The sequence below is a fragment of the Atheta coriaria genome, unplaced genomic scaffold (genome assembly GCF_025399875.1).
Source record: "Atheta coriaria isolate IRGN ID8LTWV9N9 unplaced genomic scaffold, Caltech_Dcor_3.1 hic_scaffold_4_pilon, whole genome shotgun sequence".
Classification (NCBI taxonomy): Eukaryota; Metazoa; Arthropoda; class Insecta; order Coleoptera; family Staphylinidae; genus Dalotia; species Dalotia coriaria.
This window is the reverse complement of record NW_027045446.1, coordinates 10,163,386-10,182,761: the sequence shown is the minus strand read 5'-3', so window position 1 is coordinate 10,182,761 and position 19,376 is coordinate 10,163,386. Positions and strand designations below refer to the sequence as shown.

At 38.7% G+C, this 19,376-nt stretch overlaps 1 protein-coding gene and 2 long non-coding RNA genes across 8 annotated transcripts in view; 1 reads left to right on the top strand and 2 right to left on the bottom strand.

Annotated features, from left to right (window-relative positions):
- Positions 1-250: 250 nt before the first annotated feature.
- The window catches only part of LOC135791366 (uncharacterized), a 272,960-nt gene continuing 253,834 nt past the window's right edge, over positions 251-19,376 (bottom strand). For all 6 annotated transcript variants that reach the window (XR_010548018.1, XR_010548017.1, XR_010548020.1 and 3 more), the window contains 6 exons: positions 1,175-1,226; positions 1,011-1,062; positions 847-898; positions 683-734; positions 521-572; positions 251-408 (listed from right to left, as the gene is read on the bottom strand). This is a non-coding gene — a long non-coding RNA (uncharacterized lncRNA). The remainder of the gene's footprint in view (positions 409-520; positions 573-682; positions 735-846; positions 899-1,010; positions 1,063-1,174; positions 1,227-19,376) is intronic.
- On the top strand, positions 5,519-6,551 carry LOC135791365 (uncharacterized). The gene is made up of 3 exons (XR_010548016.1): positions 5,519-5,825; positions 6,089-6,271; positions 6,329-6,551. It is a non-coding gene; the product is annotated as an uncharacterized lncRNA (long non-coding RNA).
- On the bottom strand, positions 7,871-15,078 carry LOC135791362 (zinc finger MIZ domain-containing protein 1-like). Its single transcript, XM_065301747.1, is given in 11 exon segments — positions 7,871-9,451; positions 9,542-9,760; positions 9,845-9,990; positions 9,993-10,188; positions 10,256-10,403; positions 10,492-10,823; positions 10,884-11,230; positions 11,293-11,647; positions 11,650-12,319; positions 14,108-14,299; positions 14,822-15,078. Coding segments are annotated over 11 exon segments (2,769 nt in total). The 5' UTR covers positions 14,845-15,078; the 3' UTR covers positions 7,871-9,310.

The following is a 19,376-nucleotide window of genomic DNA, read 5'->3' as shown; positions in this document are numbered from 1 at the left end:
TGTCATTTTGCCTCTGAGAGTCGACGAAATAAAGATTGAATATTAGGATCGCAGAAAGTTGAGGAGGCTGATAAAGTTTTCGCGGCAACTAGTAATGTGCTGCCTCTGGTGGCGATGGGCCGAAGCTTAAAACTTTCGGTTGTTGTAGTTTCTAATTGATAGATGGCACTAGCATGCAATTTTCAAAATAAATAATTTAAGAGATCGTTAAATAAGTGATCGGGTAGAAATAAGAGAAATAATTATAATATAAACTTAAAAATATTCTTTATTAAAGAAAACACACAAGCATACATTTTGGGAGTCAATTTGTGTAATAATCACATAAGTTATTTAAGATAATGAAATTTAATAACAATCTGATGCAAGAATGGTCCATCTACGATGTCAGACTCAGGTGCAAAATCCCTAAAACAATCAAAAATTAGTCTTTCGAACATAAAAATGCAATTTTTAGGGTTAATTTGTGAGGTAATCACAAAAGTTATTTGGGAAAATGATAAAGAAATTAAATGCTTACAATCTGATACCAGAATGGTCCTTCTACGATGTCAGACTCAGGTGCAAAATCCCTAAAACAAACAAAAATTAGTCCTTCGAACATAAAAAGGCAATTTTGGGGTCAATTTTACGATAATCTTAAAAGTTATTTAGGAAAATGATAAAAGAATTAATTACTTACAATCTGATACCAGAATGGTCCTTCTACGATGTCAGACTCAGGTGCAAAATCCCTAAAACAAACAAAAATTAGTCCTTCGAATATAAAAATGCAATTTTGGGGATCAATTTGTGAGAAAATCACAAAAATTATTTAGGAAAATAATAAAGAAATTAAATACTTACAATCTGATGCAAGAATGGTCCTTCTACGATGTCAGACTCAGGTGCAAAATCCCTAAAACAAGCAAAAATTAGTCCTTCGAACATAAAAAGGCAATTTTGGGGGTCAATTTGCACAATAATCATAAAAGTTACTTAGGAAAATGATAAAGGAATTAATTACTTACAATCTGATACCAGAATGGTCCTTCTACGATGTCAGACTCAGGTGCAAAATCCCTAAAACAAACAAAAATTAGTCCTTCGAATATAAAAATGCAATTTTGGGGGTCAATTTCTGAGATAATCACAAAAGTAATATAGGATGATGATAAAGAAATTAATTACTTACAATCTGATGCAAGAATGGTCCTTCTACGATGTCAGACTCAGGTGCAAAATCCCTAAAACAAACAAAAATTAGTCCTTCGAATATAAAAATGCAATTTTGGGGATCAATTTGTGAGAAAATCACAAAAATTATTTAGGAAAATAATAAAGAAATTTAATACTTACAATCTGATGCAAGAATGGTCCTTCTACAATGTCAGAATTCGAACGTACATTTTTACAAAAAATTTGACCAAAAAAATTTGTCAAAATAGTTCTGCCGACATTTTTTAATCGGACGGAAAATTTTTTACAAAAGAGTTGGACCGAAAAAATTTAAAAAAATCCACCGATAAAATGTTTACAAAAAATTCGACAAAATCATTTTAACAGCAAAATTCGACCGAAAAATTTTAAGTAAAAATTTTCGACCCTGTTTTCCACCAAAAAATTTAACAGAAATAATTCGACCTTATGTTTCGACCAAAAAATTTTAAGTAAAAATGTTCGACCCTGTTATTCGGCCAAAAATTAAAATTATTGGTTGCAATGTTTGAAAGCTATTTTAAAACACTTTTAAAGGGTTTATAGGGTAAAAATGTATGTATTGCGTTGAGAATCCCTTGAGATCTAACATGATGTTGAGAAACTTCAAGAAAATTAATTAGTTCAGAAGATACAGGTCGTTTTCTACACAATGTTTTTAAATTTTCAGAAAATTGCCAACTTTGGAAGGTAATTTTATGGCACTTACAACCGGTTTAGAGGGTTGAAATAAAATGCATCGTAAAAAGGTCTCTTGAATTATAATATGGCGCTGAGAAACTTAGAAAAAATATATTAGTGCAGGAGATACAGGGCGTTTTCCACACAATGTTTTCAAATTTTTATAAAATTGCTAACTTTTAAAAAGCATTTGATGGCACTTTTAAATGGTTTACAGAGTTGATATGGAATACATCGTAAAAAATGTCTTTCGGACTATAATATGGCGTCAGGAAACTTGGAGAAAGTGTATTAGTTCAGGAGATACAAGGTGTTTTCCACATCATGTTTTCAAATTTTCATAATGTGGCCAACTATAAAAAGGCATTTTAGGGCACTTCCAAATTGTATAGAAGATTGAAATAAAATGCATTGTACAAAGGGTCTCTTGGAGTATAATATGGCGTCAAGAAACTTGCAGAAAGTTTATTAGTTCCGAAGATACAGGTACGTTTTTCGTACGTGTATCTCTTGTACGCATTATATTGAAATTTTAAAAGGTAGCAGGATTACCGAAGTTTCTAGCTAGTAACTATATTATGCTATAATGCAAGTAAACGTACATAGAAACAAGAATATTTAGCGATATTGATTTTATTCAATAAAACTGAGCTGATTCCAACAATTCATTGTTGAGGCACTTACGTGATGAAACTCCATAATTATCGTCAAATGAAAGAATAAACCTTAAAGGCTTCACAAAACTTATTACACGCTGCAACATGCTGTGGCCCACTGTGTGTAATATGATCGTCCACCAAAGTTTAACAATCAGCTGATCGGCAATTATGCGAACTGATGATTTCAAGGATTTAGAATATATGTGCAAATACAAAAACCTCAACGTGGTAAGTAAAGTGGAAGTAAAAAAATAGCGTAACTATCACGTGGCTAAACATTGTTAAACACTTGGCACAATAGTCCTGACGATGCTCTCACCGGCAAAACAATTGCAGTTTCTTAAATTAAACCAGTGCAAAGAGACTAAAACGCTCTCAGTAAAAATACATATTACGATATTAATTCGATTCACCTAACAACTCAAAACCTTGTGAGTTGCAATATACACTTTTAGCGCGATCAAAAACCGACCGGACAATAAACGCGCAAATAGTAAATAGCATTACTCTAGTAGATACAATTAAATAGTCGAAAGATGATTAAATTTATTGCGAATTTGAAAAGTAGTAAAAGTCCGGACAAACATTACGAGTCGCGTAAAACACGCCTGGACCGACCAGAGACCGACACAAAACTGGCTGCAAACTGTGCAAACAACGACGCGAGAGTTTATGATAAGAAAGCAATTGATGCGCAATGCCGGTGCGTCGATAGCACGCGACCTTAGGCACGCATTGCATTTGGTACGTTACCTGCGATCTAAACTTAACTAAGATGCGGCACCATGCGGCGTGAGGGGATGGCAACGACGACACACGGGTATGCGATAAGAAAGTGTAAGTTGTTTTCATCAAAACAAACGAAATTCTCGTGCCGAATGCTCATGTTTGCCAATAAATATATAAATAAACAATACAATTCTATTTTATGATTTTTAGTTCATACTACTCGTAGTGCCATCTCTGAATGAAACGGGTGGAAGTCCCGGAATTTAATTTTTTTTAATTAATGTAAGATTGTGCGATTGTACATTAACTATTAAAGTGTGTTTTGCAATTTGTATTAATCACAAAATGTGTGTTAGAAATACATTTTCTCAAGCTTCCACAGAGAAGCAATATTAAACAAAAAATTGGAAGAAAATCCCAAAAATTTTTCTCCAATGGTAAAAAGTTTTTGTTTCTTTTAACGGGGTTGGGTTTAAAAGTGGTCAATTTGGCAAAAAAAAACCATTTATAAGTAAATTGTTCGTGGATGAGAACCTTAAATGTCAAAAAATGAAGATGATAAAGTATTCAGAAATAAGCTGAAGTGATATAGCAATTAACGTATTGCCTTTTCAATTAATTTAATTTTAAATCAATTTTTGATCACAATTAATATCAAGCAAACACCTTTTATGCTAAATTAGGTAGGTATTAGAAAATATTCAAATAAGTCCATCGTCAAGTACTTATCAATAAAGTTTCACTTGAATCAATCACACTTTGCGTTTGGTGTAACAGTGAATGCTGTAAATTTAAAACATTACATCTTTATCAAAAACTTTTGCATAATAAAAACTTACTTTGACTAGGATTTCTGCAGTTATGATTGCTCAAATCACAATCATTTGAGAATCTACGAGATTCGCCTTGGGCGTTTTGAGCACACACTGGTAAATATATAGCTGGGCAAGCTCCAGCACATTCGGCGTGTGATAAATCCGCGTTCATGATTATAACTATAAAATATTAAAATTAATTAAAAACAATTTATAATTGTAATTTCACAAAGACTATGTTTCAATTTTATATTTTACCTACCGCAAGCAACCAATACAACAGCAATAATCTTCATTGTGATTGAGTATATTTAGGAGTACAAGTAAATTGTTCGCGGATGTTGGGAGCTTTATATATCATAATATTCAAGGTTAATTGCAAAAACAACATAGAAATTTACTCAGGTGATTTACAGCAATTAACTTATTGACTTTTATTAAAGGTGTATGGTATATCAAAATTATAATTTTATAAAAACTTAGAAAAACAAAGTTATTTTCTAAGAAATATGTTAATATTTATTGTTATGGTAAACAACATGAGTATTACCTATTGTTGTCTAATTTGAAGAACAAAAAACTTAAAATGAAAATTAAGAGTTGAGATGAGAACACTTAGTATCTTAGTAAATAGTACATAGTGATGTAACAGGTAATTAGAAACGAAAATATTTGTTCGCTGGCCTCTGGTTTCAATACCTACTATTCCAGTGAATTCAAACTTGCGCATGCGTAGTTGACATGTTCTAATAATGTTAAATTTTAGACGTTTTATTTATAAGCTTATATAATAAGATATTTTCTCTAGAATATTAGCACATATTTATTATTGTAATACAATTCTACGCAGTACAATTTGCGTTTTATGCGTTACGGTGTCAAAAGATTAAACAATTCCAATAATCAATCTAAAAATAGCACCCAAACATGTGCGTAACACTGCACAAACAAATCTTCCCTTATTTCTAATTTAATAAAGATTATTTTGGTAATGTCTTCTAATTGTATTAACTTATCTCACGATAAAACTAATTAAAAGCGAATGGCGTCTGGACCAAGTCGCAATACTATTTAATCAGTCGAATTCATGTGCGAACGCCGTTTTAATAAACTTCTCAATGAATTTATTACTCGCTTTGTTGCATTTCTGAACTTATTCCTCTCTGTCTCACACATACAATCCTTGATCTGATTCCCGATATTGCGTCAATAAACGTTAAAATACACAGGGTGTTCTAGAAACAGTCAAGTGTACCTAGCAATAAAAAAACTCTTCAAAACCATAATATTTTCAATGATATTATGCAAATCATGCGCAATAATAATAATTGTTTATATTAGAATAATTTTCTGAGCAATAACTAGATAAAGGGTATCGGTTTGAGCAACATTCTGTAATTTAGAATTAAAGACTGACAATTGCCATGGCGAATCTGATGATGTGTCCGGTCTAGAGTATTAATATAATCGAGCAGGAGCACACTTCGTGGTTCGCCAAGCAATAACACACATTTCAATTTACATAGCTTGTTTGTGCTGTGAGAATTCAATCGCAAGTAATTGTTTCGCGCCTTTCAACGTCCAAGCGTACTTCAAAAAACACCTGAATTTTATAAAGCAGACTTCTAAGATAAGATTACCTCAATTACTGGTCTTTTAGAAGTGGATTTTTGTCGACTTAACAACAAATTTTAATTTGTAACAAATTTTAATATGGATATAAGAATATCATTAATATTCGTGGGTAAGTTAAGATATACTTTTTTTTAAATGTAAATAAATATGTTTTAACACTAAAAATAGCAATTACTCGTTGTGAATGAGTGATTTGTAAATACGTATGAGTGTTATCGTTATCGCAAATTTCAATGTTACATTGCTTAGATGCTTCTGGAACATGTGTATTTTTAACCAGTGAGAATTTAAAAAATAGTTCAATCAATTTTTATTGAATGGCGTTGACGATTGTGACGCCATTATCTGGAATTGAATTTATTGCTTTTATAGGGTTATTGGTCACATCTGTACTTGCCGCCCCACCAGCAATCGGCATTCCTGGCGCAATGCCTTGCATGAGCAGACATTGCGATTTCGATTCGGATCCTGTGTGCGCCGTGGACGATTCCGGTGTTGCACTGACATTCTCAAACCGCTGCATGGCGGAATTAGCCAACTGCATCTCGGGAATTTGTATGTTGACTAGTTGAAACTAGAAATTATGATACTCAATTTAATATTGACTTGCAGATTATGCAGTGGTCAAACAAGGAGAATGCTGACATACAACCTGACGGGTCACGCCATCACTTAATCTGAACTTGATAAAAAGTCAAAGGATAAAATGCTTAGTCAACAGTTTTGGTTTTTGCATGTATATAGCACACAACTAATTTATTATTTCGTTTTATATCACTCTTCAGTATTCGCAGTATAGAATATCATAAGTTACCAAATAAATACTTGAAAATTTCGAATCGAATTTTATTACGTTTTACCATTCAACGCGGTGTCAAGTGAGTTGAGTTGTTTTTTTCACAAACAAATCAACCATTTGCATAACGATAACCGAATATTTCGATAATGCAACTGCCGAAACGTCAATAAGTTGCTGAAATTTTATCAGTGTGAGGAGAAAAAACAATGGTGAATTATTTATTTTCATGTATAATATTTTCTTAAAGAAATTTACAATATTTACAACAATGTGTTAGCAACAATTGCAATCTTATAATGTTCAATGTCGAATTGCTGGTGTTTGAACGTACAGATGAAATAAACAATGCCGATAGAAAGAAGTTGAGTGTTCCGCTTCGTAAAATATATTCCAGGTTGCTCCACTTTTGGTCCGAAGATTTTTCGCAATGTACGCGAACGCAATTTTGAATAATTCATATTGATCGAAATGATATGCGCATTGGTCTATTTTGAATTGTGTCTCTTGTGGTTGTTGTTATCTTCGTTATAACATTTGGTAAAATTGTGTGTGTATGTGCTACAACTTTCATTATCGCATCTTATTATTATTGACTGCGTTTTTTTATTATTACAAAATGTTCATTGCAAATGTCGCGCTCCCAGTAAGTGTCAAGTTAATAATACATTGTTTATTGTTATTGTGCATAATTCTTCAATTATCTACGGTTATACAAAAGATTATTTCGGTTGTGTTTTAATTATCATGACTTGCAGGCTGGCGTTTAACGAGATCAACGTCGAAACAAGAAAAGAAAACGTTTTGTTTTGTACTTAACTTTATCACTGTGCATGCAGTTGTGTTATTTCTTTGAAATGTTACAGCTTGAATGAAATGCAAATATTTTGTTGCTCGATTAAATGCAAGCCTGGATATCACTAGTAAACATCTTATTTATTTATTATTTATTTAATTTGTTTTTACAAAACGTTCTCGTTCAAGTGTTTGTATTTCTTAGTGGAGGCTTTCTTAAATACGGAGATTCTTTGAATGAAGACTGTATTTACACATTCAAGAGTAATTAACAAGTAGTTAGAGTTGTTGATTCATTCGTTCTTTCGTTTTGTTTCTGGTTTTCAATCGCCCATTCAACGCAAATCGTGATCCAATATGGTTTAGAATATAATTCAATTCCAGTGAACCAGGATTAGTTTAGTTATCATTTAGTTATCTCATTTGCGGGCGATGTTGAAATGAACTTGTATTATATTGCAGCAAATGAAAACATTCATGTTCGTAATACGTAGGAACTTGGACCCTCGAAACTAAAAATCACACGCAGGTAAGTGAAAATAAATAAAGGAGAACGCAGTGAATCAGATTTAAACAAAATATATATTTTTGTTGCACACAAAAATTGTTGTCGCCGTGAATATTATTTTTGTACCAGATTCTTTTCAATCAATCGTGAGTCAACTGCCGATCGATAGTCAGGGTCGCCGCATCTCGATAACCATTTTTTCTTCAAGAATATTCATTTACACACATAGTTTACTGAACACTCAAACAGTTGTAACATTTTAGAGGAACGCTTGAAGAAAAAACAGTCATATACCTATATGTCACTTGAAGCGAAAAGGAACATTTTTACTTTTGTCTCCTTCGAGTAACATGATATATACTATTACTATCGCCGAACTTAGTATAAATGACATAAAATTTGAATCATATCTTAAATATAATCATATATTATTTATCACAGTCTCAGAGTTTTTTCATCTTCATTATAAATTTTTAAATATACTATCATATAATTGTGGATGCGCACTATTTTATAATACATAATTTATGTTGGTTGTCTCATATTATTATACATACACTAAAATCAATTTGGTACATTAGTTTTCATCTTTCTCGAGCCTGAAAGTTGTTAAAATCTTGCGTCAGCATATTTAACACCATGATTGCACTACATTGCTGTGTTCTGCGTGTGTAATTGATGCTTAAGTTGTATTTTTAAAGTAAACGTACAATACTTGTAGTCGCCTAGTCAATCTATCAGTTATCATGGGGTTAAATAGTAGTTATCAACAATTACAATAAGTTTGCTTCGTCACAAAGAAAAATGCGCCCATGTGGATGTCATGTGAGGGTGTGGTTTGTGTGGGTGTGCGTACGGTTGCACTTGGTTCACGGAATTGATTGCGGATTGCAGCAAAACTTTACAATAGATAATAATACTTAGAAGCCTATGCACATTGACAGATGCGTAATGACTCTAGAAGTACTAGATTGTTTGGTTCCAACTCCCTATCTAATTTCAACGTCGCCTCTCCTTGCTATTCGCAAACGCATTCAGCTCCACTTGATCCTCATTAAATAGTTCTATATAAACTGGCCGTATTTTAAAATTCCTTTAAACCGATTTACTTTGCCTCGTATCGTTTGGTACTCGAATTATGTTTAAATTTGCGTTTTACTAATTGATTTAAATTCATTTACGATTGACTTTAACTGGTTAATTACTTATTCAATGTTTCCTTTCGTCGCTGTACCAAACGAGCTGAAGTAATGCATAGTGTAATGTTTAAATTCATGTAGGTATATAATTTGTTTAGATATAATTTACATAATATATACCCATGTTTCAAGGTAGGTATGTACAAATAATACAGTGAAAATAGTTTGATTTAGACCTTTTTCAATAATTAACACATTATACATTAATGTTCTATCACACTTTTGTTCACTCACTCATGAACCGCTCCCATTTTGAGGCCCGGCTGCATTAGTGGCAATTTTTGTCGAGGAACTGCTTACTCAAACAACGCCAGAATGTCATCGTTCGTCGATGAGTTCGAGGGACCCGCACTGCTCCCGCTCGAAGGCGGTGTATTCAGATCTGGTGGATCTAAATACGACAGAAGCTCCATTGGATCCACGCTATCGGGAAGAAGCTAAAATGCGCAGGAAAAAACACCGTGAACATTTTGATCGATGCAAGTCGCGACTTTTGCGAGTTTTGTTTACAAAAATTAAATACTTACGTCGAGAGCTTCTTGGCCTGTACCTTCACCATCGATAACAGCCGCCGGATCAAAATTCAGATCAGACGGAATGTCGGGGAGGTCCGTGCTATGATGGTCGTTGTTGGGCGCGGGTGGGACACTCGGCGGACCCGTTCCTGGCGTGTGGGCCGATCCGGGGGTACCACCAGGGGTATGCGGTGTATGTGGCGTGTGAGGTGTATGAGGTGTGTGCGGCATCTGTATTGACAAAAATAATAACAATAAATAACAATATTACTTCAGTTGTAATCCATGTTTCTAGGACAGGCCATTAAAACTTACCTGATCATTGAGGGATTTCTCCATTGCGTTTAATGGATCCAAGTTATTGACCGACTCGCTGAGATGCGATAAGGGTCCGTTTGCGCCCGAATACTCATTGCTGCCCGGATTCGAATTAAAGTCGTAGTTGCTACTGCCACCGCCACCACCCGCGAATTATTGTACGACGGACCGTTGTTCATCATCGAACCACTCGCGATGCTGTTCATGTCGGGCGGGATGTAAGGAGACATCGCTTGGGACATGTCCCAGTTGTTCATCGTTGGTAGCGTCATGCTGCCCGGCGACATCGCCTTGTTAAGACGCTGCTTTGCGCCGCAGGAATCGCTCTCTTCGTTTTCCATCTAATTTAACAGAGCAAATCGTCGTTTAGTACACTGTAATACGGTGCAATCGCGGAAGCCTATTTACCTTAATGTTCGCACCGCCGATCGACTTGGCCGCCTTCCAATTAGCGGCGCTATCTATAGTCACTTCGTCCACCTCTGACGTGTTCAGGGTATTCAGAATGCCCCACATGTATTGATCAACCTCTAACCCTTCGAGTTGCGCAGGTTTACTGGAAGAAAAAAGCAAAAAACTAACTTTAGTAAATCATATCAACTTGAATAACTATTTTTGATCAGTTTGATTGGTGATGTACTCACTTGCATACAGGACACCGCCAGGATCCTCGCTCGCAATTCAACTGCAGGTAGGATTCCAGGTCAAAACACTGTATGTGCTTGCACTCATGACCACGGGCTGGTAGAGTGATGCGTTTGAAAGTTATCGGACACTTGAGCGATACTTTCAGAGCTGTTTGCTCGATGGCGTCGCGGTCCCGATCGGTAAGATTAGAATTGTTTCCGGTGTTGCTAAAGTTACGCTTGATCTTCGCTATGCAGTGGTCGGCGGTAAGTAGTCGCTTCCGCAAGAGGCCTTGTAATACTGATCGAACACTTGGTCGGTGCACCAATTGCAACACGAAAAGATGCGACTAATAAAAAGAATAGATGTAACACAGGGGTAAAGTAATATGGTAAAAGGTGTAACTTACGCAACAGCAGGCCGAGACTGTGATCTGAATAGTGTTCCTGCCCGGCTGGCAAACGTCCTTAAGGTAGAGGGGTTTGTGCGAGGTCTTATTCTCACCGCGGTCTATCACAAGCGGCGTCGCGTTCACGGACACCTGCACCGAGGCTGGCCAATTGGTGTTCATCGCTCGATCTTCATGGTGGAAGCACTTCAATTGGAGTTCCAGATCGGATCGCCACATCAGCGTCTGGTGCACCGTCGGCTTCAGTTGGAACACGTGGTTACTAACAGCTAAATTGTGTTCTAGTCTAAACGGAGGTAAAATTATGCCGTCTCTCACTGGGAACGTAAGTCTTAACTCATCATCTTCTGAAAGTAGAGAGAAGTTAGTCACATTCACGAAGTAAAATACAAAAAGTGGTGGAGCATACTTTGTACTGGTATAGGTGGTTTTAGATCGTTGAAATTTGGTTTGACATCGGGGTTTGGACTGATGTATGGGGGCATACTACTTGCCGGCGTCAACGGTGGCGTCGGATTGCCGGGAATGGGGCTGTGTTGATAGTTCATATTATTCATATTGCTCATATTATTCATGGTGCCCATGTTGTTCATGGTATTCATCGAGTTCATGTTGTTCATGCCATTCATCGAATTCATGCTGCCAAGGTTGTTACGCATCGCCACCTCCTGCTGAAATTGGTTACCGCCGCCAGCGTATTGTGGGTTATTGGCACCGGCGTTCATATACTGCGATCCGTTGCCATGAAACTGGCCCATATTACCCCATTGGCAAAATACTGCCCTTGCTGCGAGTATGGCGGCGTATTCTGCCGAACATTGGCATTACCACGCACTGGCCCAAAGTTGCCGGTGGGGCCAATCGGCTGTTGCGCCGGATACTGGGTTTGGAAATTCGGCTGCCGAGCGCCGTATCCAGGATACTGACCGTTAGGATTAAAGCTAGGATTCATGGTCGGACAAGGTCCATTCGGGTAGGACTGCTGCTGCTGTTGCTGCTGCTGGCCTCGTTTCTGGGCCATATGCATGCCCGGCGTGGGGTAGGGTGTCATCCGGCGTTGGTGGTACATACCTGCGTTAGGCCCTCCACCACCGCCACCTTGCATACCCATCTTGGGTCCCATCTGCCCACCGCCGGGCATCTGCCCGCCGCCCATCATGTTGCCGTGCATATTGCCACCCATGCCCATGTTCGCCATTTGGTTCATATTGTTCATCGGATTCATGCCGTTCATCGGCATCATACGCTGCTGGTAGCCCTGCTGGTATTGCTGATTGCCAAACTGGCTGTTATCCTGCAGTGCCACCACGCTGGCGGTGGCCGTCGCTGTCGCCGTCGCCGCTGCTACCATCGCCGCGGTTGAAAGAGCGTTACCGCCCCCGTAGCCACCTTCGGTGCCGTTCATTCCACCGCCCGCCGCTCCATAATTACCCACTCTATAACACAACACGAAACAAAATTCAGCAAATCAAAATCAACGGGTGCACATCGAAATAATTAGCTAAACTAAAATTGCATAATACAAAAATTTGATTTGGACGCACGCCAATGAAATTCGGTTAATTTTAGTACATTTTCTAATTATTGCCCTCGGTCGGAAGCTATTTTTACACGTAAATACCTTACCAATACGTTTATAGAAGAGTGCATACCGAGTAACAACACAGATGACAAACTAATAAAACGCCCGGTTGCTAGCCGGAGTGCGAATTTATAATATTTCAACGCGCCAACAATTCAGCCGGTCACACCGCAGCTCAAACGTCAAAATGTTAGGTACATAATATGTCGCTTTATTCAAAAACTTTTTGTTTGCCTTAAACCACAACGACGAGAAGCAAGTTCGCACGGCATTCAGTCATTGAAAGGCGCAACAACGCCTAAAATACGTTAAACAACAATGTGGTACGAAGCTAACGAATAATGCGTGTGAGTTTGGGGCGCCGAGTGTGCGCGCAGTAGGTAAACCAAACGACACGACATCAGGGGCGCAAAATATAATACCGACCGAAAAATGTGTCCACTTTTTCCCGAAAAAATCCCACACCCGAATAAATGCTGAACATATTGCCACCAGAGTGAGAGAAGTGAAAAGAAGTATTTAATTTTCAAAAAGCAGGCGCGCACGTGTTGCCCGTCTGTTGAGATGGGCAACACAACATTCAAGGGTTGCTGCGTATTTACCACCGCACTCAGGTATAAGCCCGGTGTCTGCTTGTTCGCTCGATATTCTCGGAAGTCTGTCGACGACCCTTAAAATTCCCGTTACGCGCTCGCTTGAAGATAGAATATAATCTCAATGTTCGGACCAAATGCGGTCCAAATGTCGAAAAAGTCGACGAAATTAATAACCCACCACACACTCAACATTCGAAAAAATCGACTGATTCTTTCTATTTTTACAAAACGCCGACATTTCAGACCCAACCCAGAGGATGTGGATGGATTTTTTGTGCGCGTTTTTGTGCGTTTTTACATCTGAACATCTCACGCACGCATTGGCGAGCAAACGCGCGCACTCACACATTCTTCGTATTGATTTCGTGGTGCCGTCTGTTTTCCCATCCCTTTATCGATACGTATACGCGCGGCGGAGGCCACCCTATTCACAGCCCTGACTAGGTCACCTTTGTTACCCACCGAAACCACCCCTAATTGGTCGCATATTTGTTGTGAATACCTGAGCGGCATATGCTCGACAATCCAACGAACTTAACGCGCATCAAATACGCATGAATACAAAACAACTTCGAATGTGAATAAATGCACACATAATAATAATATGATAATATGCATCACGATGCAGGCACTCAACACACACGTAACTATTTGCTTTGTTCGGTCGTGAAATAAAAAAACTCGAATTTACGCATTATCGCGTGCGGTCGTATTTAATTTCGTTGTTTTTTTTGTACAAATGCGCGAATACTTCCAACGTTAATGTAACGGACAATTTATTAAATTCAATATGTAACCGTAATAAGTGTTATGCACATGTTTGCAACTAAGTAAGATCACCAGCAATAAAAAAATTATCCACACGCACAAAAAAGTTTAAAGAATTGTGTAAAGTGCGTTGGTTACGCACCAGATGGCGCAGCGTGGTATTAGAATCGAATTAAAGTTTGAATTTAACGTTCATTTCGCTGGTGCGCAACTTGAAAGTTTACGAAAGTTCTTCGGTCGCACCGTACGTGATTTTATTGTATGTTGTAAGCACTCACCCTGGTCCGTTCTGACGATAAGTGTTCTGATAATTTGGAGCGTGTTGTTTATAATTGGAGTTGGTTGGTGGATGCGCCGGGCCGTTAGCGAAGCCTCCGTGCGGTCCCGACTGGCTGGACGACGTGACACCCCACACGGTGGTCACGACAGATAGTTGCTGTTGGGCCGTGGCGCCTGCAGGCGACCAGTCCCTGAAAAAGGACATTCCCACGTTTATTCATCCGCTCATCCGTGCGCACGGCGTCGGTAAAGCCGCCAGTGTGGTGAGACGCGAAAAAGTCCAAAACAAAATGCTCGCACAAGTCGAACGCAAATAATGCATATAAACAGAACCAAAAATCCAACGAAAATAGTTTAAATTCGCATTCGCTTTCTAAATATCCAAAACGAAGAGGAGAAAGAGAGACTCTTACAGTGCACCACCACCACAACGCCGAAACGTTTTTAAATTCACTTTGCAATTTGCGAAACGTCTATTCTGAATTGGCGTTTATTTATTTTTGTTGTAGCGCACTTGGTTTCGAGCAAACTTTCGGAAAAGTTTCGCGCAACAATACACGCAGCACAAATTAATTTATAATCCCAAATGATTTGATGCACGATTTTATATTCTTTTTTTGGTTTTGTTGTCGGCAGAATTGCGCTGCTGTGCGGGCGATGTGTTTAGGTAAATCCAGAATTTTGATGAAACTTTTTAATCTGCAGATATGTACCTATAGGAAGTGTATCCCAGCATTTGAACGAAAACATAAGAAGCGAATATCCGTCACTGGCGCACAACAAACAACATCGATCGTCTCTTGACTGATTCTCGACTGTGTATCAATAATCACACTGGATTAAACAAGGCGCAAAGGAGCGTAGGAGAGCCGCCCGGTGGACCGTCCGAATCCTCGGAGAGCGCGCGTGCTACTGTGAGCGCGTCGTCGTCGGCTCCGACTCCGAGAGAGCGGCATCGACTAACTTGGTAGCGCTGCGCGATTAGCGTGCGTCCGTGCGAGCGCGACGCCAAAGAGTGGGGCGGTCGCACCGACGCGCGGGGAAGTTGACCCGAGTCATTCTCCTCCATTCCTGCGGCCACAATATCGGTTATACTGTTATAGCATGCAGGCGCGCGCGCGGCGTTGCCAGAGCGTGCGCGCCGTGGGTGGACGTGCGCCATCTCACTCCGGTCGTCGACGCGTCCTCGCGCGTGCTCCTACCGACTGCGTTGCGTTTCATTTCTCGCTTACACTCGCACCGCTCCCTGCATCAATCACAACTAATGGAATATTTAAACAACCCCGGTGTATACCATATTTATACTACGGGCTAAGCTTTGCCTTTATCTACTATCAAACGGACTAGCACGCGTTTTAACACGTTCTTTTCATTTTCACATCGTGTCCGACATATTACACACAGTGTTGTATATTATTTTAATTAATTTCTATAAACACGTAATAAAAATATTTCCGTGAGCTCGCCTACGATTGTCATGAGAGAATTCGATTCACCAGTAAAGGCTGATTGTCCCACACAATGGATTTATCGATAAATTTATTATCGTTGCTTTATAAACTTAATTTTAATTTTTACGTTTCTGCCATTTTTATCGAAGTAGATTTCCGCAACCCAATATACAACACGCGAGATGCGAGTTTCTTTCGGTGCGGCATTGAAGTCTCCATGTTAATGCATGCACGCAGAATCGAATGTCTCCGGCTGACGCCGATGCTATGACCTCAAATTCGAACTAACAGTTTGAGTTTGAGTTCACGCTGACTTTTGACGAGTGACGAGTAGAAAAGGTAGAGAAACACATACAGTGTGTATGAAAACATAATGCGGACACTTTTGCCTTGCTCCTGCGGTGATTTGGCAACTTTCACGGGGATCGATTCGCCGACAAGATCTCAATACGAATGGATGTCCCCGTGGTTCCATGAATGGCAAAGGGGCGTTCGGGATAATACGCTGGGGGATAACAAAGAGAGCCTTCTGCTGCTACTGCCTGGGAGGAGTACGTTGAATCGATAATTCCCTAGAATTTGACGCAACGTACTCGGAGATTAGATTAGGACACCTCGCAATCAAAATATTGATGAACGCAAAATGCAAAATATAAACTGTTTTAATTTTACGAGTAAATCTCTGACTGCCGGAGAGAAAAAAAAAACCAACAACAACGTCGAGCGCATGACGAATGTCGATGTGAGACGACGACAAATAAATCGTATAATATACACGGTATAGTAAGCTATAGCAAAACGCAACGAACAGGACTTTTTAAATGAACAGTTACATTAAATTTACATCCACACAAAACGCGCATAACTGTGCGGCCGAGAATCGAACTTGCGCGCACACCATTCTTCCTCAGTCAAGCGTCAACTGCCAACTTCATCAAGGAGTCTGTAATCGCATCGCATTGCACTAAAATTGTGAGAAACACACTTGACCTTTGTTGTTGTCGGTATAGTACACACAATCTTATCACACCAGCGATAAAGATCGAATGTTTTAATCGCCATGACGTACACCGCCATTACCCCCACCACCACCACCACGTAACTCTTATCAATTCGGGCAAATAATTACACATGCGCGAAATAATTCGAATGCCGGTTTATCTAGCGGCTGAACAATTTCGTGTGCAATCTAGGCTGATAAACAGTTTATTGTTTTACCTTCAACGCCTTCGAAATACCGCGTACCAGTGATAAAGTTTATTGTCGGTGAATTTAATGACTTGCGCCTATTTTTGCGTGCGAGCCGCAAAACGATTGACGCTTGCTGATCAGTTTTCGTAGCATATTGGAATTAATATTCGGCTCGTTGAACTTTCCAGCGTGCGAGAACGTGTGATGATCATCTGTGTGTGTGCACACACACTCATTCTCCACACACGAGTACATGTTCTACATGATCTTTTCTTACTTCTTACGTCTCTTGCGTTTCGCGTGCACGTCGACAAGTTTATATTTACGGGAATAACGCACCAGCGAGCGCACCGTCGAAGAGTCAGGCCGGCGAAACGAATGCCAAGCTCGCGACTCTGAAATAAACCAGTTTATCCGAATATTATTTATTGTTATTTGTGTTTCGTACGCTTGAAAATTTTTTTCATTTTCGATTCCAAAGGCGAACATGACAAATTACCGAAGAATTTTTCCTCACGTCTAGACTCTACACCTTACTACAAACTAAAAATGTGCATATGAATGAAAGCAGCAGTCAGCAGACGAAGAGAAACAAGAGTATATACAATTGTTTGTGCTTGAAAAAAATATTAAAAGAATCATGAATGAGGTTATCGCATTGACACACTTTTTTCGCGGTCATATTCGAAAAAAAAAAACAACTAACGCTAAGTAAGTTACAAAGTGCCGTGCGGAGTTGCGTACGAGTAGAAATAGTTTCGAACGTGATCATTGTTCGGTTCGGGCCGACAACAAACGAGCTAAAAATACGCCGATAATTATATGATTATTCTTTTCTCCAGAATGCAAGCGGAATTAAACAATCAATCGGCCTTGGCGAATAACTAGCTCGATCTGCTGATAACGTATCATTCCAAACAATGACGAACTTCGTTGGTTTGCTTATCATCGACGCTAAATTAAATTAAATAAAAAAAATTGCGTTTGCGATATATTTATGACTACTAACGCCACCTAGCGGTATAAAAATTTGTTTTTAATGATTTTTGATGTTTTATTGAATTGTATCGCCCTGTATGGAGTTCCTCCGCCGCACAACACATCGAGTTCACCTTGGAATTTTGTACCTTGTTTATGTCAACCGTTTCGCGCACACGCACACACCGTGCGAGTCGATGAATAATTACGCGCCGCATTGTAATAACCGTCGCGCGGATGACACTTTAACTTTAACATCGAAGTGTCCAGCCGATGTCCACATGGCGAAACAATAGCACATCGAAAAAATATTCCATCGTCTCGAGCATTTATAATTTTTTAGCGCGAGTATCGCACGATTGTGTCGCGACCTGGCTGTTATTGGTCAATGTGGAATTTTTTTAACATCTTTACGTGGAAAATCCGCGCCGCGCTGCTAAATACGTTATTGTTTTACGTGACATTCGACGTTTTGTCGAACATCCACTTCCAGTTGCGCTCGCGCTGCTCCAAGGCGTCGACGACGCCTCCGCCGCGGCGAAATTACACGCAATAAAAATATAATCACGATATGGCTACATATATGCACAGCACAGGCCTGGGAGTTCGTATAGCACGTGCGGTCCTTGAAAATATTGTCAATCAAATGTATGATGACGCGCACTTGCATAAACAAATCATTTTTTTATTTCGACTTTTTTACAACGACGGCGATGATATTGTGTACCTGTTTACTGAAATGTGTAGGCTATTTACATAATTACATTACAATGGTCTGGTTATCATTGAAATCTTTCCATAGCGAACCAAACTTGTTTCAAAATTTTTTAATTAAAGCAAAATTCAAGATACTGGTCTATACTGAATGGTAACACAAATTTTCAATGAAAATTTTTAAATTTTTGTGATAAGCACGTTGAAAATTTACTAATTAGTCCGCCATATATGTAGTTAGTAGCTTAAACAAGCACAAATATATAACACACCGCGCACAGCCTTGAAACCTATTTGTTTACTATTTGTAAATATTTTTTAAATTTTAGTACTGCACCGCCAATAACAGCAGCAGGCAACGTTTTTTATTTATTTTGTGTGTGTTGGACTTTCAATCGCTTGAGCTCTTAACTAATGCTATTAGAAATACATGCACGGATTGCATTAGACAACGAAACGGAGTAGAGTATTATTTGAATGACGATACCTACGCCATTTTTAGTGCTTATTGCCGGTGCTGTTGTGTCTGTTGCTAAGGCTAATCGGTGTCGATGGAGAGCGCTCGCAGACGGCGATAAAATGTGTTTGCAATGACATCGTACTTACACCTGTGCATGTGTGTATGCAAATGACGTCGGCGGTAATGCACGTCGTCAGCGACAATTCAACACTGCGCAAGCACAACACAATAATAGCTAATTAATTAGTACCCCATTGCAAATTTACGCTGTTTTCATTTAACCCACAAACACAAAATATGGAAAATATTTATGTTTAAGTTCTACTGCAGTGATTTAACACAGTTTTACTGTTTTATTTGAATAATTATTACGTAATATGCGTAATTATGTCGGCATACAACACACACGTTTGCGGAACGGTGATATCATACGTTTCTTGCTTTTATTTACTGATAACAGAGTTAATAATGTGC